Source organism: Malus domestica, chromosome 01, assembly GCF_042453785.1.
Source record: "Malus domestica chromosome 01, GDT2T_hap1".
NCBI lineage: Eukaryota > Viridiplantae > Streptophyta > Magnoliopsida > Rosales > Rosaceae > Malus > Malus domestica.
In genome coordinates this window covers 11550508-11574871 of record NC_091661.1, presented here as the reverse complement: position 1 = coordinate 11574871, position 24364 = coordinate 11550508, and the positions used below count along the sequence as shown (strand labels likewise).

Here is a 24364-nt window from a genome sequence, read left to right as displayed (position 1 = left end):
AATTCCAGTGTCGATTAGATTCATTGATAATGGGTTTATGTTTGGCCCTTTACATATTGGTTCGAATATGTAAATTTTAGTAATTTTGATTATAGTAAAAAAAAAGAAAATAAAAAAAACTTCACAGCCCATCCCAGATTATTTTTATCGGTGGTGTGAAAAGACTAAAGTACCCTTGAACGTTGTGGCGTTGTGTGGTTTAGGTTTTGGTTGTGGACTAATTAAAAATTTTCCTAAGTGTTTGGACCTAATTAGAAAAGAGATTTTTGTTTGTGTTGGTTGGTAGCCCAAACTGGACCACACACACACACCCAAACTCTCATTGACCTTTCTCTCTCTCTCCTTCTCTCAAATTTTTCTGAAAGTCCGTACAACTATACGGACAAACCTTAAACCAGACCATTTCTTCACAGATCGACATCGTAATGATCGTGGAAGTTTCAGTGAATTTTAAGGTTCTAGGAAACTTTAGGACGTCTTCACGAAGCTCGGGGAAGAAAGTTAGAGTGTTTTGGAAGTTGGGAAGTCCAGTTCGCGAGTTTCAAGTTTTGGCTGGATTATCGAGGTTTCTCCGGCGAGATTCCATAGATTTTAGGGCTTAAAATTGGTAAGGTTTTGTTCTACTTGTTGTAAGCTTCATTTTGGTACAAATTTCATGAATTTTGGTTAAGAAATGAAGAAGATATGAAGGTTTCAATATTTTTCCAGAAACCGACGACGGTCTCTGGCGATCCAAGGAAGACGAAGAGGAATATTCCGTCAAGTCTGATGCAATATTCTAAAGGCATCAGGTAACGCCATTAATTTCTGTTAATGTTTTAACAGAATATTCCTAACGGCCATTAGGCTCAGTTAGGGTTTGACCGTGCGTGGGGGCGTGTCTGGCTGTGCCTTGGCCGGCATGTGGGTGGTCAGAAATTTTTTTCTAAAAATATGGGGATGTTTGTGGTGTTGTGTAGATCATGTTGGTATATTCAAACACCCCATTTGAGCATTGTATGAGAAGTTATTTCCTAGTTTTGTGTATGTGCTTTAAATAACGTTTATTTAGTTATTTCGCATATAGGTGAGACCTATCCAGAGGACGAGTGCCATCAATCTAGGCTTGGGGGCTATGACTCTTCGACATACCAGTGAGTGGGCTTTTGGTTTTCCGTATATACCTATATACTTGAGATTTTTTTCCCAGAAAATGAATTTGAATGATTATGCGTTTTGAAATGTCATGCAAAGTATCTGCCTATTTTATTTATGCATTAGTAGTTGCATATATTTATGATTGGTGCTGCGGACGCACAGGTAAGTGCCAGGTAAGTTCATAAATTAAAGATATGAGATTACTTCAGTTATACGAGATATGATGTTGATAGGAGCATATTTATGCGACTTAGTTGGCTTGTTCTTGTGCATTTATGTCGTGTTTCCTTAGTTATTTTAATGTTTAAAGTCATTTTCGTGTGTTTTCAGATTTTAAGGACAAAGTAGGCAAGAAGATGCATTTTGGAGCATTTTGGAGCAAAATGGAGCTTGGAATGCATGTCACATATTTGGAACCAAGGTTTGGACGAAATTGAAGACTTAAAGAGGCTAAGAATGTGAAGAATTAGTGTACAAAGGATCAAGAACTCAGCCACAAAAGGACACACATCCTTGCCGTGCAATCCACATAGCATTCCCTTTGGATTCCCATGCATGCTTAATCATCCTTGTCCCCTAAAATATTTCTGATTTCATGCCTCAATACACTCAATTATCACACTCAATTGCTGCATACCTCTTGTTCCCTTCACCCATCAGATTTCACACAACTTTCACAACCATTCCATGCACCAATTGATGCTCCATCATCCACATTTGGGATCCAATGCCGTGTGCAACACATGTTGCTGCACCTTTGACTAATTTCTGAAACATTTCACCTCCCATTTTCATTTCCATGCAATGAACACAATCATTCATGCTCCCTAGCTGAAATACCACTCCATTTTACCCTCCATACTTTGCATCATTGCTCAATTTTCATCCTTGGACCATTGCACACCACAAATTCACCCTCCTTGCTGTGCATTTCCCCCACTGCCTAATCTGATTCTCTAGGGTTTTTGGGGCCTATATATACATGTTTACAACCCTTGGCAAAGGGTTCAACCTCCCATATTCATCATTCATGTAGAAAATTCGTCCATACTCACCCTAGGCAGCAAAACACCCCAAAAACACCATTCTAGTGCCCAGAAAACATAACAGCCACTCCACCTTATTCCACCCTCTTTGTCGAGTTCTCTATCATCCTTCAACCATCAAACACTCCTCCATACTCACCCTAAACCTCTCCATACCATTCCCCATCCATTCTACACCATAAAACTACCCAAAACATCTTCACAACCCAATATGCCGCAAGCAAAGAAGGGGACAGATTCACTACGATTGTTTGGCCACTCATTATGAGTTGTTGAACGATTTTAGGTGTTTTCTATCTTATATTTCAATGTCTAATTCATGTAATCTTTGTTTTGCTTTAAGTATGATTAGCTAAATTCGTTTTGGCTAAGGGTGGATTCAAAACCATGATTATATATGTGAAATAAATTGATTACTCTCGGTTATCGTTGCATGAGTCGTGAATACAATTTGCTTAACCGTTTGATTTAAAACTTATTCTTGTATGTTGGTTGAGAGTGCACGCTTAATTTGCATACTTGAATTTGATGCTAGGATATAAGTTTGTTTCACCTAATCGTTATGAATTTATATTCGTAAGTAGTAAAGGTCGCTAGTCACGATTGTGTTAAGTAGATTCTTGGCAAGAGTATCATGCTTTTCATAGTTACGAATGCCTTGTCGATGCTTATGATTTCCAAAGAACGTAATGATTCTAACCTGTATCTTTATCATGCTGTTCATATAAAGAACTTGTTAGAAATAATTTGTTTGCGATGCATATTCATCCAATTCAATGATTCTAGGGAAATCTGAAGGTTAATTTAAGCGGATCTAATTAACTTGGAGTGTCGAGGTTCATAACTTATTCAATTGATAACTGGAAATCGATTTAGGTTGCATATATTTCATGTGTGGAGAAGAACCCCTTAGCCATTCCATCATCCATTGATTCTTCATAACTTTGTATTACAATCTGTTTCTCTTACAATCTGCCATTTAAGTTTATTTTCGTCCAAATCAAATCCCCAATTATTTTGAATTCCTAGATTAATTGGAAAGTGTGTTGGTTTATGTTTTTAAGTGTTTTGGTACAAGTTAAAACCCAAATTCGTCCAATTTGATGCTTTGTGTTCAAAACTGCCCAGAAAGTGTTTTTAAGGCAGTTTTGAATCTTTTGATTGCTGTTTTGAGTTTTTGGTTTGTTTTAGTATTTTAAACGTGAGTTTTGCATTCTTTGAGTCTAATCTAGTGCTTTAAACTTTGTTTTTACATTTCTAAGTCAGTTTTCAAGTGTTTAGCAATCCCTCCTAATCCCCGGTTTAGAACGATACCTATTTACATACTTTGCTACAATTGATAAAAAGATGGTTTAATTTTGTGTGTTAACTTATTTTTCACATCAGATGTGATGTATTGAGAGCTCATAAACCTGCACCCCGGTGTTAGTGCTCCCGCCAAAAGTTAGGGCATAATTCTTCACGTGATGTTTACTTCCCGCACCATATGCTCACCTTGGATCCAAGTTAGGTGCACAGGCTTGTCGTACAGACCACTTTAGGTGGTTCCAACTCATAGGTGACCCACGATCATTCGCACAGCCTTCACGTGATCGTAGCATTAGAGCATATTTATTTTACACCTAATCTTGTCGTACAGACCATTTTAGGTGGTTTTGACTCGTGTGCAGGATTTGATATGATTGAGATTGGTTATGAGCTATATACTCAGCCGTGCAGGTAATGTTAAGTGGATCCGGCTGATATGATATATGGCCTTGATATATTTTAACTGGATTACTTATAGCATTTCATTGAGATACTTTGGCATGATATATTTTTATAGATTTCCATCCTAAGCATGAATTTTGATATAGCATATATTATATTTCTGGGAAATTATACAGGTTTTACGGTGAGGGGTTAGAACTTTTGAGACATGAAATGATTTTGAAAAGCTTTGTTTTTGCCCGCTCACACTTTTTGTTTTGCGCCCCTCCAGGTTTTAGGTAGAAGTGTTTTGGTGGCTCTCGGGGATTTCGACGGTGGCGCTGATAGAACATCATAAATGTAGTATCACCTTTGGGTGTTGTATAAGTAGTACTTGTCCAGTCGGACTGTACTTAGGCTATTTATACTCTGATTGTGTATTTCACACTTAATCTTGCACTCGCACCTTATCTTATCTAGTCTAGTTGATTTGGTTTTTGTTTAATCGCATTTCCTTATATCTTTATTGCTTCCGCACTGTGCACATGGTTACGTCACTCTCACATGACGACCATCACATCTTGATTTTGTGTCGGGGTGTGTCAAAAACACTCTGATAAAAAAAAAATTCAAAAAAAAAGATGGTCTGATGGTATTCCTGTTTACATGAAAGTGAGAATGTCTTAGATTCGAATCTCGTGGATGACAAATTTGATAACAAATTAGGTTGCCCATTGTGTTGATTATATCAATATATTAAAAAAAAAAAAATTATATTACAATTTAGTGGTATTCTTTTTCACTTATAAATAAGTTCGACTTGTTATTTAGTATTGATATTCTTCTTCATATATAAGTAATAAATCTTAAATTTGATTCTTAATGGTTTTTTGTGAAGCTTAACTTACTTTTTTATAGCCAATGACCAAAAGCGCGGGTCATGCTTAACCAGCTCTAGCGGCTAAAGTCTTTGATTAGACGAGATGTGGGTGCACGTCCACATCAAATATGTGTGTGTTTTCCACAGGCCACTTGTTTTGACTGACCAAACCAATAACGTAGGTGACCTGCACTTCTGTTCGTTTGTTGAATTAATAATAAATTAATACATTTGTTAATGTTAAATCACCTACTTGGATTGAGATTATCTGCTTTAACCACCTTTTTTTATTACAATTAGGACGCTTACATCTAAAGGCTCTTTTGTCATTTTCTGTATGTTAGTTAAATTAGGGGTTGCCATTTTCGGTGTTTTACGCTTTTATTTAAACACAAATGGTGTTTTCTTTCACCATGTAAATAATTACAATTGGGTTTTGAACAACATGTATGGCATTTTTTTTAGGTCGAAAAAAGAAATGTGATACACGTTTAGAAATCAAATGACAAATGGTGTGGTTTCAATGTTACATGTGTTTTAGTTATTATATTTGATTTTTACAATTGTTTAGATCTTCTATTTTCAATCACATTCATTTATATTCTCATATCATTTGATTCTAAGCAATATTGTAGAAGTTTCCATTTAAGAGAAAATATTTTTTTTGTCTGTCAATAGTAGATTGTATTGCAGTGGATAAGACGACTTACTCTAAACCTCCAATTTCCCTTAGTTTATGAAGATAATCAGGCAATTCGAACAGAGAAGAACTTACATGTAATTGGTCACGTGGCATCTAAGTTGCATGTAAGTCGCTCTCAATCGGATGTGTTTAAATTTTAGAAGCCCTAGGCAAACTAGGGATTTCGTACATGTGTAATATAGGAAAGGCCTCTCTCCCATGAGGCATTTCTTCAACCTGAAACATTGAATAAATACTTCATTAACATTGAGGTTCAAACGTTCTGTAATTACTTGGGGATCAGAAAGCTTGTGAATCTCCACTATCCTGAGGCGACGATGGGAGCATTTGGCATTGGCAGTACTCCGAGATCGGAAATTAGCTAAAACTGTACGGTACAACAGCAGAGGGAAACAATATGAAAAGTTATATCAATGTTATATGATGGATTAAAAACATCGGCATTCATAGTCATAGAATGAGGCCATACCATGGTTGAAGAGCCAACTTAATTTCTTCAACCATGCTCCTAATGTCATACCTATGTTCAAAGAATGAAATCTAACAATCAAACAGGAAGTAAAATGTAATGTTTTCTCGAATCAATCATCAGTGTGCTTCATTTCCGGACAAGTTATGAACTCGATTCTGCTATGAAAACCATTCTGTAATGCATGTATATCTCTGCAAATATCTCCAATAACCTATCATTATCACATGTTTAAAAAACAGTACAGCGTAATGAACAAGAATAGAAACTGAACATTACTTCAATAGTGGTTATGGCCTCATTTTTGCCGGTGGACCAAAATTCAGGACACGGGATCAAACTTTTTTTCCTTTTCTGTCACTGGTATGCAACAGACCCCTATTACTCCAGTAGTAAACTGATTTCCGTTTCTCTTAACAACACAAATTAGACTACACTCCAACCCTTTGTCGTTCCGACGCCCTTTTCCTCCATCATTTTTCTCACATTTATAGCCTCCTCCCATTTCCCAATAGAACCATACAAGTTTGAAAGCATTACATAGTAGCCATCATTTTCTGGATCAGATTTTATGGCATGCCTTGCAACCCTTACGCCCAACTCAATTTCATTGTGAATCTTACAGGCACCTAATAATGATCCCCACACACCACCATCAGGAGATATGGGCATTGACAGAACCAAATCTTCAGCTTCTTGCAGATTACCGGACCTGCCAAGAATATCTACCATACAAGCATAGTGCTTCAAATTTGGGTTTAGGGAAAGATCTTGCATTTTACGAAACAGATATTTCCCTTCTTCAACCAGCCCTGAATGATTACAGGCTGAGAGAAGAGCAAGAAAGGTGAGTTCGTTCGGTATAACATTTGAATCTTCCATCTCGTGGAATAGTTCTATTGCAGATTCTGCATGTCCATGTGTTGCATAACCTGAGATCATGACATTCCAGGAAATAACATCCCTATCTTCCATTGAGTTGAACAATTCTCTTGATTTCTCAAGTTCCCCACATTTTGCATACATATCAACTAATGCAGTTGAAAGGGATAAATTGTTCCCAATACGTCTTTCCTTAATGTGACAATGAACCTTTATTCCTTCTTCCAGAGATGCGAGATGAGAGCAAGCTGAAAGCACTGTTACCAATGTCGCTGAGTTGGGCATGAAGTTTTCTGCAATCATCTTATGATATAGGTCTATGGCCTCGAAAGAATGTCCATTGTGAGTGTACGATGAGATCAATGAGTTCCATGTTATAATATCCTTCTGTGTCACAGAAAAAATTCTCCTTGCAATGGTCAAATAACCACTTTTTCCATACATGTCTATGAGTGAGTTGGCTACTGAGACATTTTCATCCATACAAACCTTAATTATAAAGCAATGAAGTGATTGGCCAAGATGGATTGTTCCCATCTGGAAACACGAAGAAACCACAGATACCAAGCTATTAGAATCAGCTTCAATGCCTTGATGTCGCATCTTCCTAAACAGTTCTATGCATTTTGTACGCAGTCCCAGCTTACCATAGCCATAAATCATAGTGTTACAAGACTCTTTGTTCTGGTGCTGCATTCCGCTGAAGAGCTTCTCGGCAAGAGTCAACAACTCAAACTTGCAGTACATGGACAGTAGTTCACTATGAACCACCTGACTCGATGCATAATTCTGCCTCGTGACTAATCCTAGGAAGGCCTTTCCTTCATTGATATTTGTGGAATTTCGAAAACCTGAAAGCATGCAACTGACAACAATTTCATCTGGGAAAATATCACTATCCTGCATTTCCCAAAACAAACTTAAGCATCCATCCATTAACCCAGATCTAGCATAAACACCGATAACTGACGTCCAAGATATAACATCTTTATTTTCTATGTCACAAAACGAAAGATAAGATTCTTCAGGTCTCCCGCATCTGGAATACATGGACAAAAGCAAAGATTTAACAGCTCCAGAACACCCAATTCCCCTTTTTACTACAAAACCATGCAAGCATCTACCTTCTACTAAAGCACCCAGATCCCCACAAGCTTGAAGACCAACTTCCAACGTTCTGAAATTTGGCCTCTCACCAATGCCACCGATCCTGTGCATCTCACAAAGACACTCCAAACCCTTCTCACTCTCATCATTCTGCACATACCCAATTATAAGCGCGGTCCAACAAACCACATCTCTCACAGTAATTTCATCAAACATAATAGATGCATCCTCCATTCGACCACACTTTGAATACATATACACAAAAGAAGAGCCAACCGCCGAATTACCAGCGAAGAGCCCGAGCTTCTTACCCAACCCATGAACATTGTTGCCATGGTCAAGCACCATTAACTCAGCGCACGAGGAAACCACCATTGGAAGAGTAAATTGGTTAGGAGCAAAACCAGAAGCCCGCATTTGGAAAAAGAAAACGAGGGCTTTGGAGTAGCCGCCATTGGAGAAATGGGTTTTGATTATAGAGTTCCAAAGAAAGGTATCCTTGGGAGAAACCGAAGCGAATACTTTGGTGGAAGAAGTGGGTTTGGAGAGAGACGCGTAGAGAGAGATGAGCTTTGCGCATATGAAGATGTTGTTTGAGTTTGCAGAAGTGATGATGAGAGCGTGGGATTGAGAGAGATGCTGGAAGGTTGGAATCTGGTTGGAGAGGAAAGAATCGAGATGGTAGTTAACGTAATTAGAAGCGGAGAGTGAAGAAAATGGAAGAGAGGAGGAGGAGGGAAGGTGTTTGAACAAGTGGAGGGATTTGTGTCTGAGGTTAAACATGGGGATTCCCTAACGGCTAGGTTTCTTGGGTCTTCTGACTCTTTGCCTTTCATCTCTAACCGAAAGAATAAATATAGTCCCGTTCAGAATTATAGTTCTTCAAAATATTATTTTTTAAATGAACATTTATATATTATCTCCAACCGAAGAGGTTAAACATAGTCCATCAATAATTTAGTAGTTTTAATTTTTTTTTTTTTTAACAAATGATGTCATTTAGGGGTGGTTTGGGAGTGAGGTGCTTAAAAAAAAGCACCCATGAAAAAAAGCTGTGAGGGTTTTAGGTGTTTGGTAAACTGAAAAAAAAAAGGCTTATTTTGGAAGCTACTGTGAGAATAAGCTGAAATCAAAGGAAAAAGTTGAAGCTGCTATTTGCAGCTTTGGAAAACTGGCTTTTTTTCAAAGCACACGGAGCTACAGTGCTGCTTTAATGAAAAGACTCACTATCAGACTGCTTTTTTTTCCAAAAGTACTTTTACAAAAAAGTTTACCAAACACTCTGCCGATTTATTTCACAACCGCTTATTCTCCCAGCACAGCCGCTTATTCTCACAGCAGTTTTTTTTCAAAGCACAGCAATACCAAACCAGCCCTTACACTAAGGGAAGGATGTGAGTTTATCCTCACACTAGGTTAGTAATAATGTAGTTCAAATTGTCTTTACTAGTTTTAAGTTTATACTTTAAATCTAAGCTTAATTTAATTAAAGTACCTTTGAATGTTTTAAAATCTAGTTTTTGAATTTGAAATAATTATTTTAATTGAGGAGCTGGATCCCAAAAAAAATCTGAAAAGGGAGCTAGATTTAGCTAGCCTGATGCTTTTCTAGTCAAATAATAACCTGATGGGCTCCATAGAATTATAGCACAACATTTAGTTAGAGATGAGTTTTTGGGAAAAAAGAAATTTTATTTAAACCAATGTAATCTCTGTTTACACCCAACTTAACTTTTAAATGTTAATTGTCTATTTTACCCTATTGCATAATTACTATTAAGTACAAAATGAAATTAATAATAAAACTTAAATTTATCAATATAATTAAACTGTGACAGCCCGTCCCTGATTTTAAGAGTTTTTACAGTTTTAATAAATGATTTTACAAAAATGCCCTTCTAGGCACGCGCATGATTCGAGATTAAACATTGTGTCGTGCCATCTAAGAATTGTTTTCTTGACATACCCTCGTAGTACTCGTCGCTACGGACGCGTGGGTGCAAACGGTTCGTGATTTGGAGTTACAATGATAAAGATTTTAACGTTTGAAATTTGGGCATTTTAGGAATTATAATTTTAGCAAAATCTGGAATTTCTTTTATGAAAGTGGACGGCCCATATTTAATGAAGAAATAAATGGATGGCTGGGATGAGAAGAAAGAAGGTTTTGTGTGTGTGTGTGTGCGCGCGCGTGAGAGGAAGAAGAAATAGAGAAAAGAGACTGGACAAGAATGCCCAATCGAGAAAAGAGAGAGGAAGGGAACATGAGGGTCAGAGAGGGAGTCCAGCGAATGGGGAGAAGAGAGAGAGGAGACCGGCCAATCGGAACAGAGAAAAGAGGAAAGGAGGGAGGGTGAGAAGCGGATGAGAGAAGGAAGAAAACAGGTTCCCCCAACCCGCGACCCGTGTGCACCCATTCCCATTCCTTCATATTTTCCAGTGGTTTTCCACCGGATTTCTCTCGAAATTGGACTAAGAAACCATTCCCAATCATCCCTTAGTCATTTCCTCTTCCATTCCCAACCTAATTTTATGGGATTTGAGCTTGAATTCGAGTAGAACAAAAATATGGGTTTTGAGGGTGCTATGGCAAAATCTGACGATTGTGAAGGTAATCCAGCAAATTGCTACTACCACTAGACTCCCCTAGAACCCAGGAACAAAGCCCAATCGGTGGTGGAGGCGTCGGAACACGTTTGGAGGTCGAATTGAAACACACTCATTTCTAGGGTTCTTCACGGTTTTGGAAAAATTGAAGTGTTTCCAAGCCAAATTGGCTTTGGCCTCAGGTATAAAGTTTACTCTACTCATTGAGATCTTCATTTCTGTAAATTTTGGTAATTTTTGGAGATGGTTGGATTTTCCGGCGAGCTGGGGCGGCTAACCGCCACCCACGGCAGCTCGTGCTGCGGCGCGTGGCCAGTGGCCCGCCAATGTCATTCTTAGCATGTGTTTAATGTTCTAGGTTCAGTTTGATAATTGATTGACGTAAATTGAGTAATTGAACCTAAGTTCGTTACGATTCGTGGTTAGGTGAAAATGTGAATTGACGATCCGACCGTTGGATCGTCACTAAACTTTGATACGTTGTAATACGTAATATTTTAGGATTATAGGAACTTACGGATTGGGAATCCAATTTACGGATCTTCTGGAATTGGAGTTGTAAGTTCATAAAATAAAATGTTAACCGTCACTTGGTTTTGACAATTGACGGAGATCCGACCATTGGATGGTAAGAAAATTTTAGGATGTTGTTCTAGAGATATATTGTGGACCTTTGGAAGTTATGGATTGGAAGTCTGAGTTACAGATCTTTCGGATCGAACTGCGTAGTGACGTGTTTTATATAAGTTATATATTCTAGCGATATGATTTCTGAGGTTTGATTTGATGATTGTTCTAGGCGCCGATCGTCATGACGCCTCGATGTGTTGTGCGATGGAGTTATAGGGCAAACTCCAGGTGAGTGGGCAGTTATTTTCTGTATATACCTATATACTATTGATTTTCCCAGAAATTGAATTTAAATGAAAGTATGTTTTAAAATGCCATGCATACATATATATGAAATATGTGAATTAGTAATTGATGCATATATGTTAAATGGTGTTGTGGACGCACATGTGAGTATTAGGTGAGTTTTATGTTGTTCATGTGATTTAATGATGATGTGAATTATGTTGAGAGCTCATAACCTGCACCCATGGTGTTAGTGCTTATACTATTCACCCTGCACCACACGCTCACCTTGGATCCAAGTAGGTGCATGTCGTACAGATCACAGTGTTAGTGCTTATAACCACCTCTTAATTCAAAATGAATTCAATTAATTTGTCTCCACAACAGTTAATTAATAATTTAATATATTCACTTTAATACTAATATCTGTCCAACTACTTGCACGCCAAAAGACATATTTTAAACATGTTTGGTTCCATTCACATTAAGAGCAAAACTTTTACTTTTAAGGGCATTTGTTTGCACTCACTAACTTTCATTGGATTGGACTAGTTTAAATATAAGTGTAGTCCTTGTATGTTATATTAGTTTAGTCCATGTTTGTTGCCTTGCGGGACTAGCTTTCGTGGGACTAAGGAGGACTTGCCTTGACTAAAGAACTCACTATGAGGTCTTAGCAAGAACCCCCCAACAAACAAAAAAGAAAATCTTAATGAAACATTCTCGTTACTGTTCACTTTTAACGTTAAGGATATTTTTACCTTGAAAAGTCACTCTTGGTACTATTAACTTACATTTTTATTTTTTCACTTTCATTAAAACTAAAATTTTTAAGAATGTTTCGTTAGTTTTGCAAAAAAAAAAAAAAAAAAAAAAAAAAAAAGCATAACATGAGACTGCCTAAGACCTGCCCTTTTGTCCTACTTGCATCCTCCTACTTTCATCGATCGCGCCCTCCAATTGGGTTTCATCCTCGTCGACCTGGATTTTCAATGATATGGAGAGATTTTTCAGTGTGACTGTCACATGAGATGATACATCACGTGTCCCTATATAAATGGTGGGTCATGTGTGTTAAATGGTTAATAACTTAAAAATTCAAAATTTTCATCACTTACATAAAAACACATGATGTACCATCCGTGTTTCCGTCACAACTAAAAATTTCTCGATGACATGGGCTTCTGGCTCCGTCCTCATCAACCTCGATTCTCATTGACTACTTCGCTTTTTGGGCTTTTACAAAAAATAAAAGGCATTGGGCGATTGTTGTGCACACTTCTTCTTCTTGCAGTTCACTGCCCTTGGATGTAGACGAGCATGGGTGAAATCCAGCTTCTAATGGCAAAACCTAGACTCGAATTGAAAAACCGCAATTTGTTCGAAGCTCTGCACTATCTGCTGAGCAACTTTTCAAGAAAAGAAAAGGGAATAAAAGAAGAAAAAGAAGAAGAGGGAGAGCGTTCGAGAGAGATAGAGGATACTAGAAAAGCAAAGAAAACGAAAAAGAGAATTAATTTTTATTATTTTGTTTCTTAGTCCGACAATGTTTCAAATGTTTCACTAACTCAATTTAATTTAGTCCACTCTAAACCAGTTTAGCTTAACCTTTAAAATTAATCTCATCCAAAATAATTTAATACAACAAACGCACTTTGACATTGTACACATCTATCAAACAATGGCCACGTGGTCGGTTGGCCAAGGAGGACGAAAGATTCGGTGACAATATAGCTCGCATGATGCTTGACTACCTTTAATCACACACAACCATCTAAATCATCTGAAAAAAAAAAAATTTAAAAACATCTGGCATTTGACCAATAATAAGCATGATACATGAACTTTTGACCATTTATTTATTTTTTCACCAATAATTGTTTTTTTTAATAAATGATATTATCTATATTAATGGAAGAAAATAGGTTTAGTTTCACAATGAGTTAGCAATAATGTGGTCAAATATGTCTTCGAGAATCGAATATAAGACCTCTCATATACAAGTAAAAAAGAATATCACTAGACCTACGGTCATATTAACACATTTTAATATGATGAAATTAAGAATGTCGAAGAATTTATTAGATGGGAAGGGAAACAGCATTTCCATAAATTAGTACACAAATCGGGTTAGGATTTGTTGTTTCAATACGAAATTACATTGATACTCAAGAGCATAGCTAGTATTTTTCTTCAAAATTAGTAAAAATTGCCACCCGATCTTCGTCACATTCTTTTTTTTTCTTTAGATAATGAGATTTTTAAAATAGTCAGGACCATACATAACACAAGACATGTCAAACGTGTTTCTTAGAAAAATCTAGTAGGTCTAACATACCAAAAAACATTACAATTGAACAACCATAAACTCATGAGAAATACATTACAATTTCTTAGTCACGAAGTACTCTTAGTTCTAAACTCTAGTTAGGAGGACTTAACTTTGATAGCTGAAGAACTAAAAGCACCACGAGAAAAGGACGTCATCAGCGCACCGCCCTTTGTTGATCTTACAATCGTCTGTAAAGAAGCCATGCTATGAGTAACCTCCAACAAAAAAAGAAGAAGACGAGATTCCTTTTCATAGTCAATTACCAAGCGCACAAACCATAACCATAATCATGAAGACTTTTTTCGACAAAACGGGAGAACGACTATAATGACAAAAGCTATCCTCAACAACTAAGAGAGTGAGTACAACCAAAAACCCCAAAAAAGGAGGAAGAAAGAGATCAAGAGGATTGCCTTTACCTCAAAACAAAACGCATGGGTCCGACTGGTGGAGGTTTTTTACTCTCTGAGACTCCGACTGCTTGGTGGGTTTTTGTCACATTCATGTGATGTGGAAATAGGTAGAGGAAATGCCAAAATGGATTCATGTTTGTGTTGCCGACAATGAGAAGAAGAAGAGGAGGATACTACGGTTTCTTTTGTTATCTTTTAATGTTTAATATCAATTCTGTATAATTTGTTTTTTTTTCTTCTATTTATTTATAAAATTTTCTATTTTTGTGTAATTAGTTATAGGAGTAAATTCCTCTTTAAGGGGTGATGTAAAAGTGAATAAAATATTCAGCAAATGTGATGGATTTGGGAAAACATGATAAACTTCAAGAAGTGTTGATATAATTACCCCAATACAATAAATAACAGTAAATAAATAACTCCTCTTGAATGAAAAAGACTTACATGAACTAGATTTACAGTCATCATGACGTCTCATTTCATGAAAATATATCATGTATAAGTTTATCAGCACATAATATTACATTATTAAATTGAAAAGCTACGTTTCATATAAATTGTTACACTCTTGAAGTTTTCTTTGTATTTTTTGGTCAAGACCACAATGTGTTCCAACCCTCGAAGGGTGGGACTAATCTTTGGTCGAGATTCGGCTTACCTCTAGCTACAAAATACTCTCAGTCGGTTTAGAACCGCTGCCAGGAAGGCACCTAGAATCTGTCAACCCAAAGTGGCAATTTACCATTTGCACCACACCTTGTGGTTGATGATGATTGATGAGTGTTTTCTTTACCAAAGAGCAGACATATCATGTCTGCTGGTCTCTATTCAACAAATTCACCAATTTATATTTTAAATCAACAAATTCATCAAATTACAAACACCAATTGTAACTCAATAATTAGGTGATAAGTAACTGATACAACCCAAATCTACCCCTCACTCTCTTCACTAGAAAGACTTGAATGGAAGCGTTATACGGATGAGGATTTTCTCCAGATCCTCTTTATGAGGATCTCAAGAATATCACATATTATCTATTTATCGTATATCGTAGGATCATTTTTCGTTAAATTATATTTATGTTTAATTTTAAATATAAAATTTAAAATAATTTATATCTGCACAAAAAATCCAAAGGAATCCAAATCCAAAACCCTAACAACAGCAGCAAGTGAGAGAAAGTAATTAGCTAATTTATTTTTTCGAGGTTTAATTCTTTCATTTCTTCTACTTAATTAATTATAAAATCGAATTAGAAAATGTTTTCATGAAAGAGAAGCGAAAAGACAGAGAAAGACAGAAAAGAAGCGTCTTTGACTCTTTTGCAGATTACATATTGCAGATTTGCTTGCAGCTAAGATTAACCAGAGCCTCTGAAGTGTGAACTCTCTCCCTCCCTCCGCTGTCAACCCTCTAAGTCTCACAGTCAACTCGGACATGGGAAACAGCTAAGAAGCTTGTGGGTAATTAGCTTCACTCAATCTTCCAGAAGCTCTGCCATGTCTTCTTGATTCCTCCTTAAAGGTACATCTCTTCTTCCTCTTCTTCTCCTTTCAGCTGAATTTCTTCTTCTTTTCATTATTCGCAGACATGGGTCTTGCTTGTTTTTCACTTTTGTTTGGTTGCTTGGAAAATTGATAGGATCGTGAGAACGGAACTGACAAAAAACTTGAACTTTTCCTGGAATGAAGATTGAACGGCAATTTCCTCCATTTTTTTATGTTTTGATTTGAATGGTTTTGTGGGCTGAGCTGAATTTGTGTTTCGATTTTCGAGAGTTTCTGCCTTGTGTGATAGGATTTAGTAATGTTTCTGCTACTGGTTGCAATATATGAATGATTGTTGAGAAAAGAAGAGCCAACAACATCATGTGGTAAATAAAACAATGAGATCCCAACAAAGACGGAGGCATATCGAAAATTGAATCTCTTACATTGTGCACTTAAAACTGCCAAAGGATGATGATTTCCGATATCTTCCCAAGTATGAAATTCATTTTAATATTAAACTTTGCTTCTTAAGAAAGTCCTGCTCGACGAAAAACTTTAGGCTTTGTACTCAAATATAGACTATGGCTGCCAAAAAACTTACACATATTGGTTTCCATTAAGTTCTTTTTTCGCTGTTTTGTTTTCCTGACTGAAATTATACTTTGGTAGGTTGGCAACTAGCAAACTGAAAAGGTCTTCTACTTAGGCTTGCCTCAAAATTGTTATTCTTGCAGTTCCTACCGTTTATCTGAATATTTATAACTCACTGAAGGATTTTTGTCCCTTTTTGGAGATATGAAATTGATTCAACTGCTCCTTGATCACCGCCAGGCATTTCATTGCATCCATAACTAGCAAGAATGATGATGTTGAAAATAGAGCCAGTCTTTGCAGCTTTGGTATTGGCTTGCTTACCGTCTTTTGTATTGCCTGATGCACAAGGTACGGTTCTGTGGTTATGCGGCATTTAATTCATTCAGACAGCATCTGGGATATGCTATGCACAACAATCTTCCCATTTTTTTCTGTTGTTATATATCATAAGAAACAAGACTAAGGCTAACAACTCTAGTATTGTTTAATGCAGTATTGTCCAATATTGTGACTTTGATGCAATTAAAATATTCAAGCATTTGGGTCCTCTCTGCACCTCTTTCTTGCTCTCTAGGATATTATAGAAAGAACGCTGAACCAGGGGGTTAGTGGATTGTCTTGAGGTCTTTGTGTGGGGGAATATGCTTCTCTTGCTCTCTAGGATATTATAGAAAGAACGCTGAACCAGGGGGTTAGTGGACTGTCTTGAGGTCTTTGTGGGGGGGCGGGGGGGGGGGGGGGGAATATGCTTCTCTTGCTCTCTAGGATATTATAGAAAGAATGCTGTACGAGGGGGTTAGTGGACTGTCTTGAGGTCTTTGTGTGGGGAAATATGTTCACTATTTTCCTTTTCTAGTATTTATGTAAAGTGGTTGTGCATTTCTGTTAGCGAATTTTGATTGGATGATGAATATTTGCATTTTCGGTTTCAGGAGATGTGCTGTTTTCATTGAGGACTTCTTTGAATAGTTCACCCAATCAGCTCAAGGACTGGAACCCCAATCAAGTCAATCCATGCACTTGGTCCAATGTGAATTGCGACCCTAACAATAATGTAGTTTCTGTGTAAGGCATCCTTTGTTCATCGTGATGTATTGTTATCAACGGATCACTTCACAATACAAAATTCCTCCTTTCATAGATTAATGTTTTTCACTTGTCTATGCTTAGTTTTGTCTTTTTCATTTTGCAGAACATTATCAAATATTGGATTTTCTGGCATCTTGTCTCCTAAATTAGGAGCCTTGAAAAATCTTCAAACACTGTAAGTAAGGAGAATACTTGTTATGTTTATCATAATTTATGTACACTCCATTTTCTGGAGTCATTTCTAAAACTAGCATTGTCACCACAGATCCTGTATTTCTCAATATCTGTTGTTTGATATTGACATGTAAGAATCAAATCTCCTATATTTTTGTTAGAGTAAGGAAGATGAGAGGAGGGCAGGCTTTAAGGCATATATAGTTGGCCGGTTATTTGTTTTTTGTGATCAACTTTTATTTTTATTTCTTTTAACAATAAGCAACGCAATTTTGGCCTACTGAAGAATAAATAATGGCATGCATTTACAGCGACTTGGGTTCTGTACTTGAGTTATTGAAGTCAATTTTTTTTTTTAGCTGAGTCTCCGTATCACATGCTTTGCAAGTAAGGTAATTGTTAGGATAGTATTGTCAGACTTGTTTGTAGAGTATGACAATGTCAACTTTTATATGATCCTAACGACTTAAGCTTTCCGGAATTGTGGCACACCAACGTACTTATGAAGAATAAGTGAATATTGTTTTTCTTTTTGGATTTCTATTGAGTACCATAAGACGTAACGGGCAGGACGAACATTAAGGCAATGAAATTTTCCGAAACCCCATATGTAATTCCATGAGTTTGCGTGAAGTTTATGTTGTACTCATTTCTGTTTGTTAATATGTCCATTAGAATAATACATGTGTCCCATATTAGCTTAGTATGAATGGATTTTGAGATGAATTCTTATTCACGTGAGAGACCATTGTTAATGCTAGTGGTGGCAATCCAATCCATTGGGTTGTTAATGAGTAACCATTAAGACCCGTCTAGTTTGATTCACCATGATATGGTGGTGAGATTGGCAGTTGTGATGATGGTGTGAAACCTTATTATGGTGAAATCAAACTAAATGTGTCTCCGTGGTTAGTTGGTTACCCATTAACAATCCAATTGATTTTCCACCACTAGTTAACATCGTAACAAAATTATTTTTCAAGGGTAGCAATTAATTCTTTATTCTGTGTAAAGCTTGGGCAACAGTTCTCATTTGTCTATGTTTTGGTTTTTTGCCTCTTCTATTTGTAGACATATAAATGCATGCCATATGGCCTTGATTCTAATATGTATAAGGTGCATTCATCTTGCAGTTCATTAGAAGGAAATGGCATAACTGGTGAGATACCAGAAGAGTTTGGAAATCTGACAGTTTTGTCCACCTTGAATTTAGAAAATAATAATTTAACTGGTGAAATACCAGCTTCTCTTGGCAATCTGAAGAATCTTCAATTCTTGTAAGTTGTTTCATCTGTGTTGTTTTATGTTTTCACTAATATCTAATGAGCCTGCATTATCCTTAATTTTGTCTGACAGTGCTTTCTTGATGATGCAAACAGAATTTTGAATAACAATAATCTGAGTGGTACTATCCCAGAGTCACTTTCAAGTCTTTCAAGCTTGATTAGTCTGTACGTTATCTTTTCTTGTACAATGTACATGTGATATGAGAAATCAGGATTTGTCCATTCAAGTTATACTATACGACTTAATTTGGCTCTCTATCTTTTGGAATTCTGAATGTTATCCATGTGAATTTGTATACTTGGGGATCATTTCTTCAGTATTTGATGCCACAGTTCAAACTTTGTTTGCAGTCAGCTAGGCTCCAATGCTCTCACTGGTCAAATACCTGAGCGGTTGTTTAATGTCCCAAAGTACAAGTATGAAGAACTTGTTAATGTTACTGTTTCTATCATTACAAGACTGCATGCCACTCTCTCTCTCTCTCTCTCCATGTGTCCACACACCCACATATTCAAAATATAGTTTGCATCATGAATTTTGATCTGACCCGTGTTGCTTGTTTCAGTTTTACAGGAAACCACCTAAACTGTGGTGTGAATCTCCCTCGCCCTTGTGCACCTGATAACGATGGTTCAGGTTAATGGGTCAAATAACAATATCCGAAATTGAACTGTTCTGTTTACCTTTCCTTTTTGTAAGCTTACACGATGGGGTTTTCCCACTCTTGACAGGCCCTAAAAGTAAGCCGAAGCTTGGAATCATAGTTGGAGTTGTTGGAGGGCTTATCATTTTAGTATTACTTGGAGGTTTACTGTACTTTATGTGCAAGTGTAGACACAAAGGCAAGCGTGAAGTTTTTGTGGATGTTGCAGGTACGCATTGCTTGCTAATTGTAGAACTGATTAATAGCCCCATCATCTGATCAATCAATGGAACCTTCATTTTAGTTTTGATCAATCATGCTTTAGTGGTTCAACCATAATCTTATAATGGCACATTAAAAATTTCCTTTTTGTCAACCAAATTAGGGTTATTATTGAATTGGTTTATCGCTATGGCTGAAATTACATAAGGGGTTCTTCTTTCGGGTAAATATTTACATATTCATGGTATGTTATGCCATTGCACATTAGGTAAGGTTGAGAGTGGTGGGGGTGCCAACATCTTGTAGTTTCATAAAAGAAAATATTGTTTATTGGCCGGCCGACCGTTGTTACAAATTTTGAGTTCTCATACAAATTTGGAGGGCTAAACTTCATGAGTAGCAACATTTTGGTTGGGAGGCTAGATTTGGCCTCTGGCCAATGCCGTTACCATTAGACATGCTCTAATGGGTAGTGACGTTTCGGCCCTTTTGAGCCACGAGCTGGCCATTTGGGTGACTGGGCATCCCACAACCATTAGAAAATCTTCATCATTGTAAAAAGATTTAAGGAAACAGATAAAAATTGCCGGATCAACTCCTAGTCTGAAAGTTGTACACAATGTAAATTACCAAAATAATGGACGTAAAAGGGACCCCCGAATAAATTAAACAAATTTCCAAGTGGAAATCATGCCCATCTTTTTCTGTATATTTTATTTTTCTATGAAATTAAGCAACAAATATTGGAATCATTTTTGGTATTACAATTAAATGACAGAAACAAAGAGGTAATAGGGGAAAGTAAGGATTAGAATGGGAATGCGATAAAAACTTGATTTTGATATACATCGGATCATATGAAATAAACCCTGTACATATGAAATAATCATTACAAGAAAGATTGTGTTTTCTCCATGTGACCGCACAAGTTGCTGAATAATGCAAGAAAAAAAAAATGTAAAGTATTTGTGACCAAATTGATCGGATCCAAAAGGTACTCCTTACAGGGCATGGCACATGTAATCTAAAACTGTGTATTTTAGATTTTGTTGTCAATGAATATTTTCACCAATTTCAGTCTATAGGGCCTGGGTGAGCCCTGCCATGCATAATTTAGCTCATTTGGGTTTTTTTTTTAATTTTTTTTATTTTATTTTATTTTTAATTAATTAATTTTTAATTTTTAAATTTTTATCTAAAACCATTTTTAATTGCTGCACCCCAGGTGAAGTTGACCGAAGGATTGCATTTGGCCAGTTAAAAAGATTTTCGTGGAGGGAATTGCAGCTAGCAACAGACAACTTCAGTGAGAGAAATGTTCTAGGACAGGGAGGTTTTGGAAAAGTCTATAAAGGAGTGCTATCTGATAACACAAAAGTTGCTGTTAAGCGACTCACAGATTATGAGAGTCCTGGGGGGGATGCAGCTTTCCAGCGCGAAGTAGAAATGATAAGTGTAGCTGTTCACAGGAATCTATTAAGACTGATCGGGTTTTGCACGACTCCAACAGAACGCCTTCTAGTGTATCCCTTTATGCAGAATTTAAGTGTTGCCTATCGGTTACGTGAGATTAAACCTGGTGAGCCCGTTTTGGATTGGTCTACAAGAAAGCAGGTGGCATTAGGCACTGCCCGTGGGCTAGAGTACCTACACGAACATTGTAATCCTAAGATTATTCATCGAGATGTAAAGGCTGCTAATGTATTACTTGATGAAGATTTTGAAGCGGTTGTGGGTGACTTTGGCTTGGCAAAGTTGGTGGATGTTAGAAGGACTAATGTGACAACTCAAGTTCGTGGCACAATGGGTCACATAGCACCTGAATATTTGTCCACTGGGAAGTCATCAGAAAGGACAGATGTTTTTGGCTATGGGATTATGCTTTTAGAACTTGTAACTGGACAACGGGCAATTGATTTTTCACGCTTGGAAGAAGAAGATGATGTTTTGTTGCTTGACCATGTAAGATAAACTCTTTCTGCATTTGGGTCCCTCTTTCTCTTCCCCACTCCCCCTCTCCCTACCTTCTCCAAGTGTGCATTTATTTAAACTTGTTTTGTTGCTTGACCATGAAAAATAAACTTGTTTTCGTGCATGTTAAGATAACAGGAAATGGCATGTGTTTCAATTTTTACTTGTAATAATTGTTTTGATGGTATTGGGAGCTTTCCATGCTCACGGATGATGTGCAGTTGTATGGTCATAGAGTGTTTCCAATTCTATGTAGGTATGGTATGGAATTTTGTGCGTAACTTATGCTCAACATAAAATGATATCACACTTGGGGAAGAAAATGTGGGGGTTTTTTGTTCATTGAATGCATATTTTTGCTTGAGTTTGTTCTCACTGTGTAAAACCTTGAGTTTGTTCTCACTGTGTAAAACCTCGTTTGCTTATCTGCTCCTGAAGGTCAAGAAGCTGGAAAGGGAAAAGAGACTGGATGCAATTGTTGACAGCAATCTGAATGATAGTTACAACATCCAAGAGGTAGAAATGATGATCAAAGTTGCACTTCTTTGTACGCAAGGATCTCCTGAAGACCGCCCGTTAATGTCAGAGGTGGTACGGATGCTAGAAGGAGAGGGTCTGGCTGAGCGCTGGGAAGAATGGCAGAATGTTGAGGTTACTCGCAGGCAAGAGTACGAAAGACTACAAAGGAGATTTGACTGGGGAGAAGATTCTGTCTATAATCAGGATGCTATTGAGTTATCTGGTGGACGTTGAGGTAATCAGTAATTCTGTACTCATTTCCTCTTATACCATCAGCATGTAATATCGTTTTTGGTAGGTTAGCTCGGTTAAACCCTGAATGAAGCATATATATGTAATACCCAAATCGTAATATCATCATTTCATCTTTTAAACCTTTCATTTGTATATCTTGTGGGTACATGATTTTGTTGGTGTGGCCAAGCCGTGGAATACAAACCTTGCAGATTGCATAATCAACGCTGTTCTGAATTTAGTAATTTATCTTACAGAAAGTTAGGGAGCTTTGGAGAAGCTTTTCTTGTTTCCCATAATGTTTGTTATCGTTGGCAGACGCCACTGTTTGGACCATTTTTCTCCATATTTGTATGAGCAATTGAGACGCCACTGCTGTGAGTGATTCGAACTTGACATTTTTGACGGCTCGCCTTCTAGGATTTCGTAGCCAACACATGAAATTTTTTTGAAAGTAAAACTTGTTGGCACATTGCAACTAGCTTTTAACTGGTGACACTCTATCTCTTACCTTAACAAAGATCAATTCTGACCATTCAAATAAGCCATCCTATGAGATGCTTATATTTGGCATGAACTACACATTACAAGTTTTAAAACTCAAATAAAACAGAGATTAATAGAGTTATTTATCCTCCCTTCTAAACCTTATGCAGATTTTACTCCAAGCATTCCTCTCAAATATGCAAACCTGTCTTTTAGAAGTGGCTTGGTGAAAGTATCACTCATTTGTTCCTCTGTCTTGCAATATAAAAGTTCAATTTCTTTCTCTTATGCCGCTTCTTGAATGAAATGGAACGTTCTGTTAATGTGTCTTGTTTTCTAGTGGAAGACATGTTTCTTAGCAATGGTTATAGCAAAAGTGTTATCACATAAAATCTGTGTGTGGCTTCAACCCTTTCTTCACCAAAATCTTCTAAAACAAATCTCAACCATTTTGCTTGAGAGGTTGCTCTTGCAGCACTGATATATTCATCCTTTGTTGTGAAGAGTGCAACTGTGTTTTGCTTGATTCAGGCCCATGAACGTACCCCAAAACCAAGATTAAATATATATCTTAAAGTTCTCATATCATCTCCACTCCATGCCCAATCAATACACAATATTTTATTACAAGTGTTGACTTTCCCTTGATATACTCAATGCCTTAGTCCAAAGCATCCTGAATGTATCTACTCTCTTTGCTGTTCTCATGTATTTTCTTGTAGGGTTGTGCATGAATCTAGAGAGTAGGCTGGCTGCAAACATGATGTTAGGTTGCAGTCAAGTAAAGCAGACTTCCGACTAATTTTCTTTATTGAGATTCATTAGCTGCCTCACTGCCATCCACTTAGCAAGTAGCTGCCTCATATTTGGATTACTATATATCCATATATTCTTTTCCCAATTAGTATGATTTATATATTTGCTAATTTATATTTTATAGTATTTTATTGGTATGTGCAAATCCAAATATTTTAAATACCTATCACCATATGTTTAGTCAATAACCATATCGATTGATATGGTTTTTTCGTCTGAGGCCGTGTATTGGTCTTGTTTGTCATTAAAGCACTCTTTTGACAAATAACTTTTTTAGTCTATTTTTGTATTTGGCTTAGAAACTTGAACTTTTTCTTCTAAGTCGATGAAATTTTCAGTCTCGACCAAAAAAAATAAGTGGCCAAACTTTTTCTTCGGCTGAATTGATAATTTTCTTGAGTCGAAGCTTAATTGTGGCCAGAGCAAGAAGTTGCCCCCTGACATTTTGATCCAACCAAATCTCAAACGGAATTGACTTGTATGCAAAATCAAAAGGCAAAATTTTCTCATCAAGCCACGTATTAAATCTGGCTCTATCTTCTTTTAACCATTGTTCTTACAAGGTGCCATGAGCATTCATCCTTATCATTTAAGAGAAGGATTTTCGCCTCTCTTCATATGTGTCAAGGATTATTTTCGCCTCATGTTGATATAGGATCTCCTTCAATAGGCTATGAATTAGACTAGATCCCACTGGACGTGCCAAAATGTTAACC

The 24364-nt window shown here is 36.9% G+C and overlaps 2 protein-coding genes and 1 long non-coding RNA gene across 6 annotated transcripts; 1 reads left to right on the top strand and 2 right to left on the bottom strand.

Moving 5' to 3' along the window:
* Positions 1-6080: 6080 nt before the first annotated feature.
* On the bottom strand, positions 6081-8727 carry LOC103409376 (pentatricopeptide repeat-containing protein At4g39952, mitochondrial-like). The gene has a single exon (XM_017325264.3). The coding sequence runs from the start codon at positions 8694-8696 to the stop codon at positions 6351-6353; it is 2346 nt and encodes a 781-aa protein (XP_017180753.3). The 5' UTR covers positions 8697-8727; the 3' UTR covers positions 6081-6350.
* A 3514-nt stretch (positions 8728-12241) lies between these two features.
* LOC114826545 (uncharacterized) lies at positions 12242-14389 on the bottom strand. Its single transcript, XR_003775381.2, has 3 exons — positions 14127-14389; positions 12513-13895; positions 12242-12424 (listed from the first exon to the last, which is right to left on the bottom strand). It is a non-coding gene; the product is annotated as an uncharacterized lncRNA (long non-coding RNA).
* Positions 14390-15356: 967 nt separating this feature from the next.
* LOC103436599 (probable LRR receptor-like serine/threonine-protein kinase At5g10290) lies at positions 15357-22567 on the top strand. 4 transcript variants are annotated; one of them, XM_070823035.1, is made up of 12 exons: positions 15486-15647; positions 15765-16106; positions 16445-16555; positions 17140-17272; positions 17400-17471; positions 18604-18747; positions 18850-18921; positions 19108-19173; positions 19323-19393; positions 19489-19629; positions 20848-21584; positions 22032-22567. In XM_070823035.1, the coding sequence occupies exons 3-12, from the start codon at positions 16474-16476 to the stop codon at positions 22344-22346; spliced, it is 1833 nt and encodes a 610-aa protein (XP_070679136.1). In that variant the 5' UTR covers positions 15486-15647; positions 15765-16106; positions 16445-16473; the 3' UTR covers positions 22347-22567. The 4 variants fall into 4 exon arrangements, with proteins under 4 accessions (XP_017188060.2, XP_017188061.2, XP_070679136.1 ...); XM_070823037.1 differs by lacking the exon at positions 15765-16106 and adding an exon at positions 16283-16306 and having other exon boundaries at positions 15527-15647; positions 16407-16555; XM_017332571.3 differs by lacking the exon at positions 15765-16106 and having other exon boundaries at positions 15357-15647.
* The last annotated feature ends 1797 nt before the right edge of the window (positions 22568-24364 follow it).

Excerpts from the sequence above, each read along its gene's own strand:
- LOC103409376 (XM_017325264.3), bottom strand. The coding sequence starts at position 8,696 with ATGTTTAACCTCAGACACAAATCCCTCCACTTGTTCAAACACCTTCCC.
- LOC103436599 (XM_017332571.3), top strand. The coding sequence starts at position 16,474 with ATGATGATGTTGAAAATAGAGCCAGTCTTTGCAGCTTTGGTATTGGCT. Across the intron at positions 17,472-18,603 it reads TTGAAAAATCTTCAAACACT|TTCATTAGAAGGAAATGGCA; the intron begins GTAAGTAAGGAG and ends TTCATCTTGCAG. Across the intron at positions 18,922-19,107 it reads CTTTCAAGCTTGATTAGTCT|TCAGCTAGGCTCCAATGCTC; the intron begins GTACGTTATCTT and ends CTTTGTTTGCAG.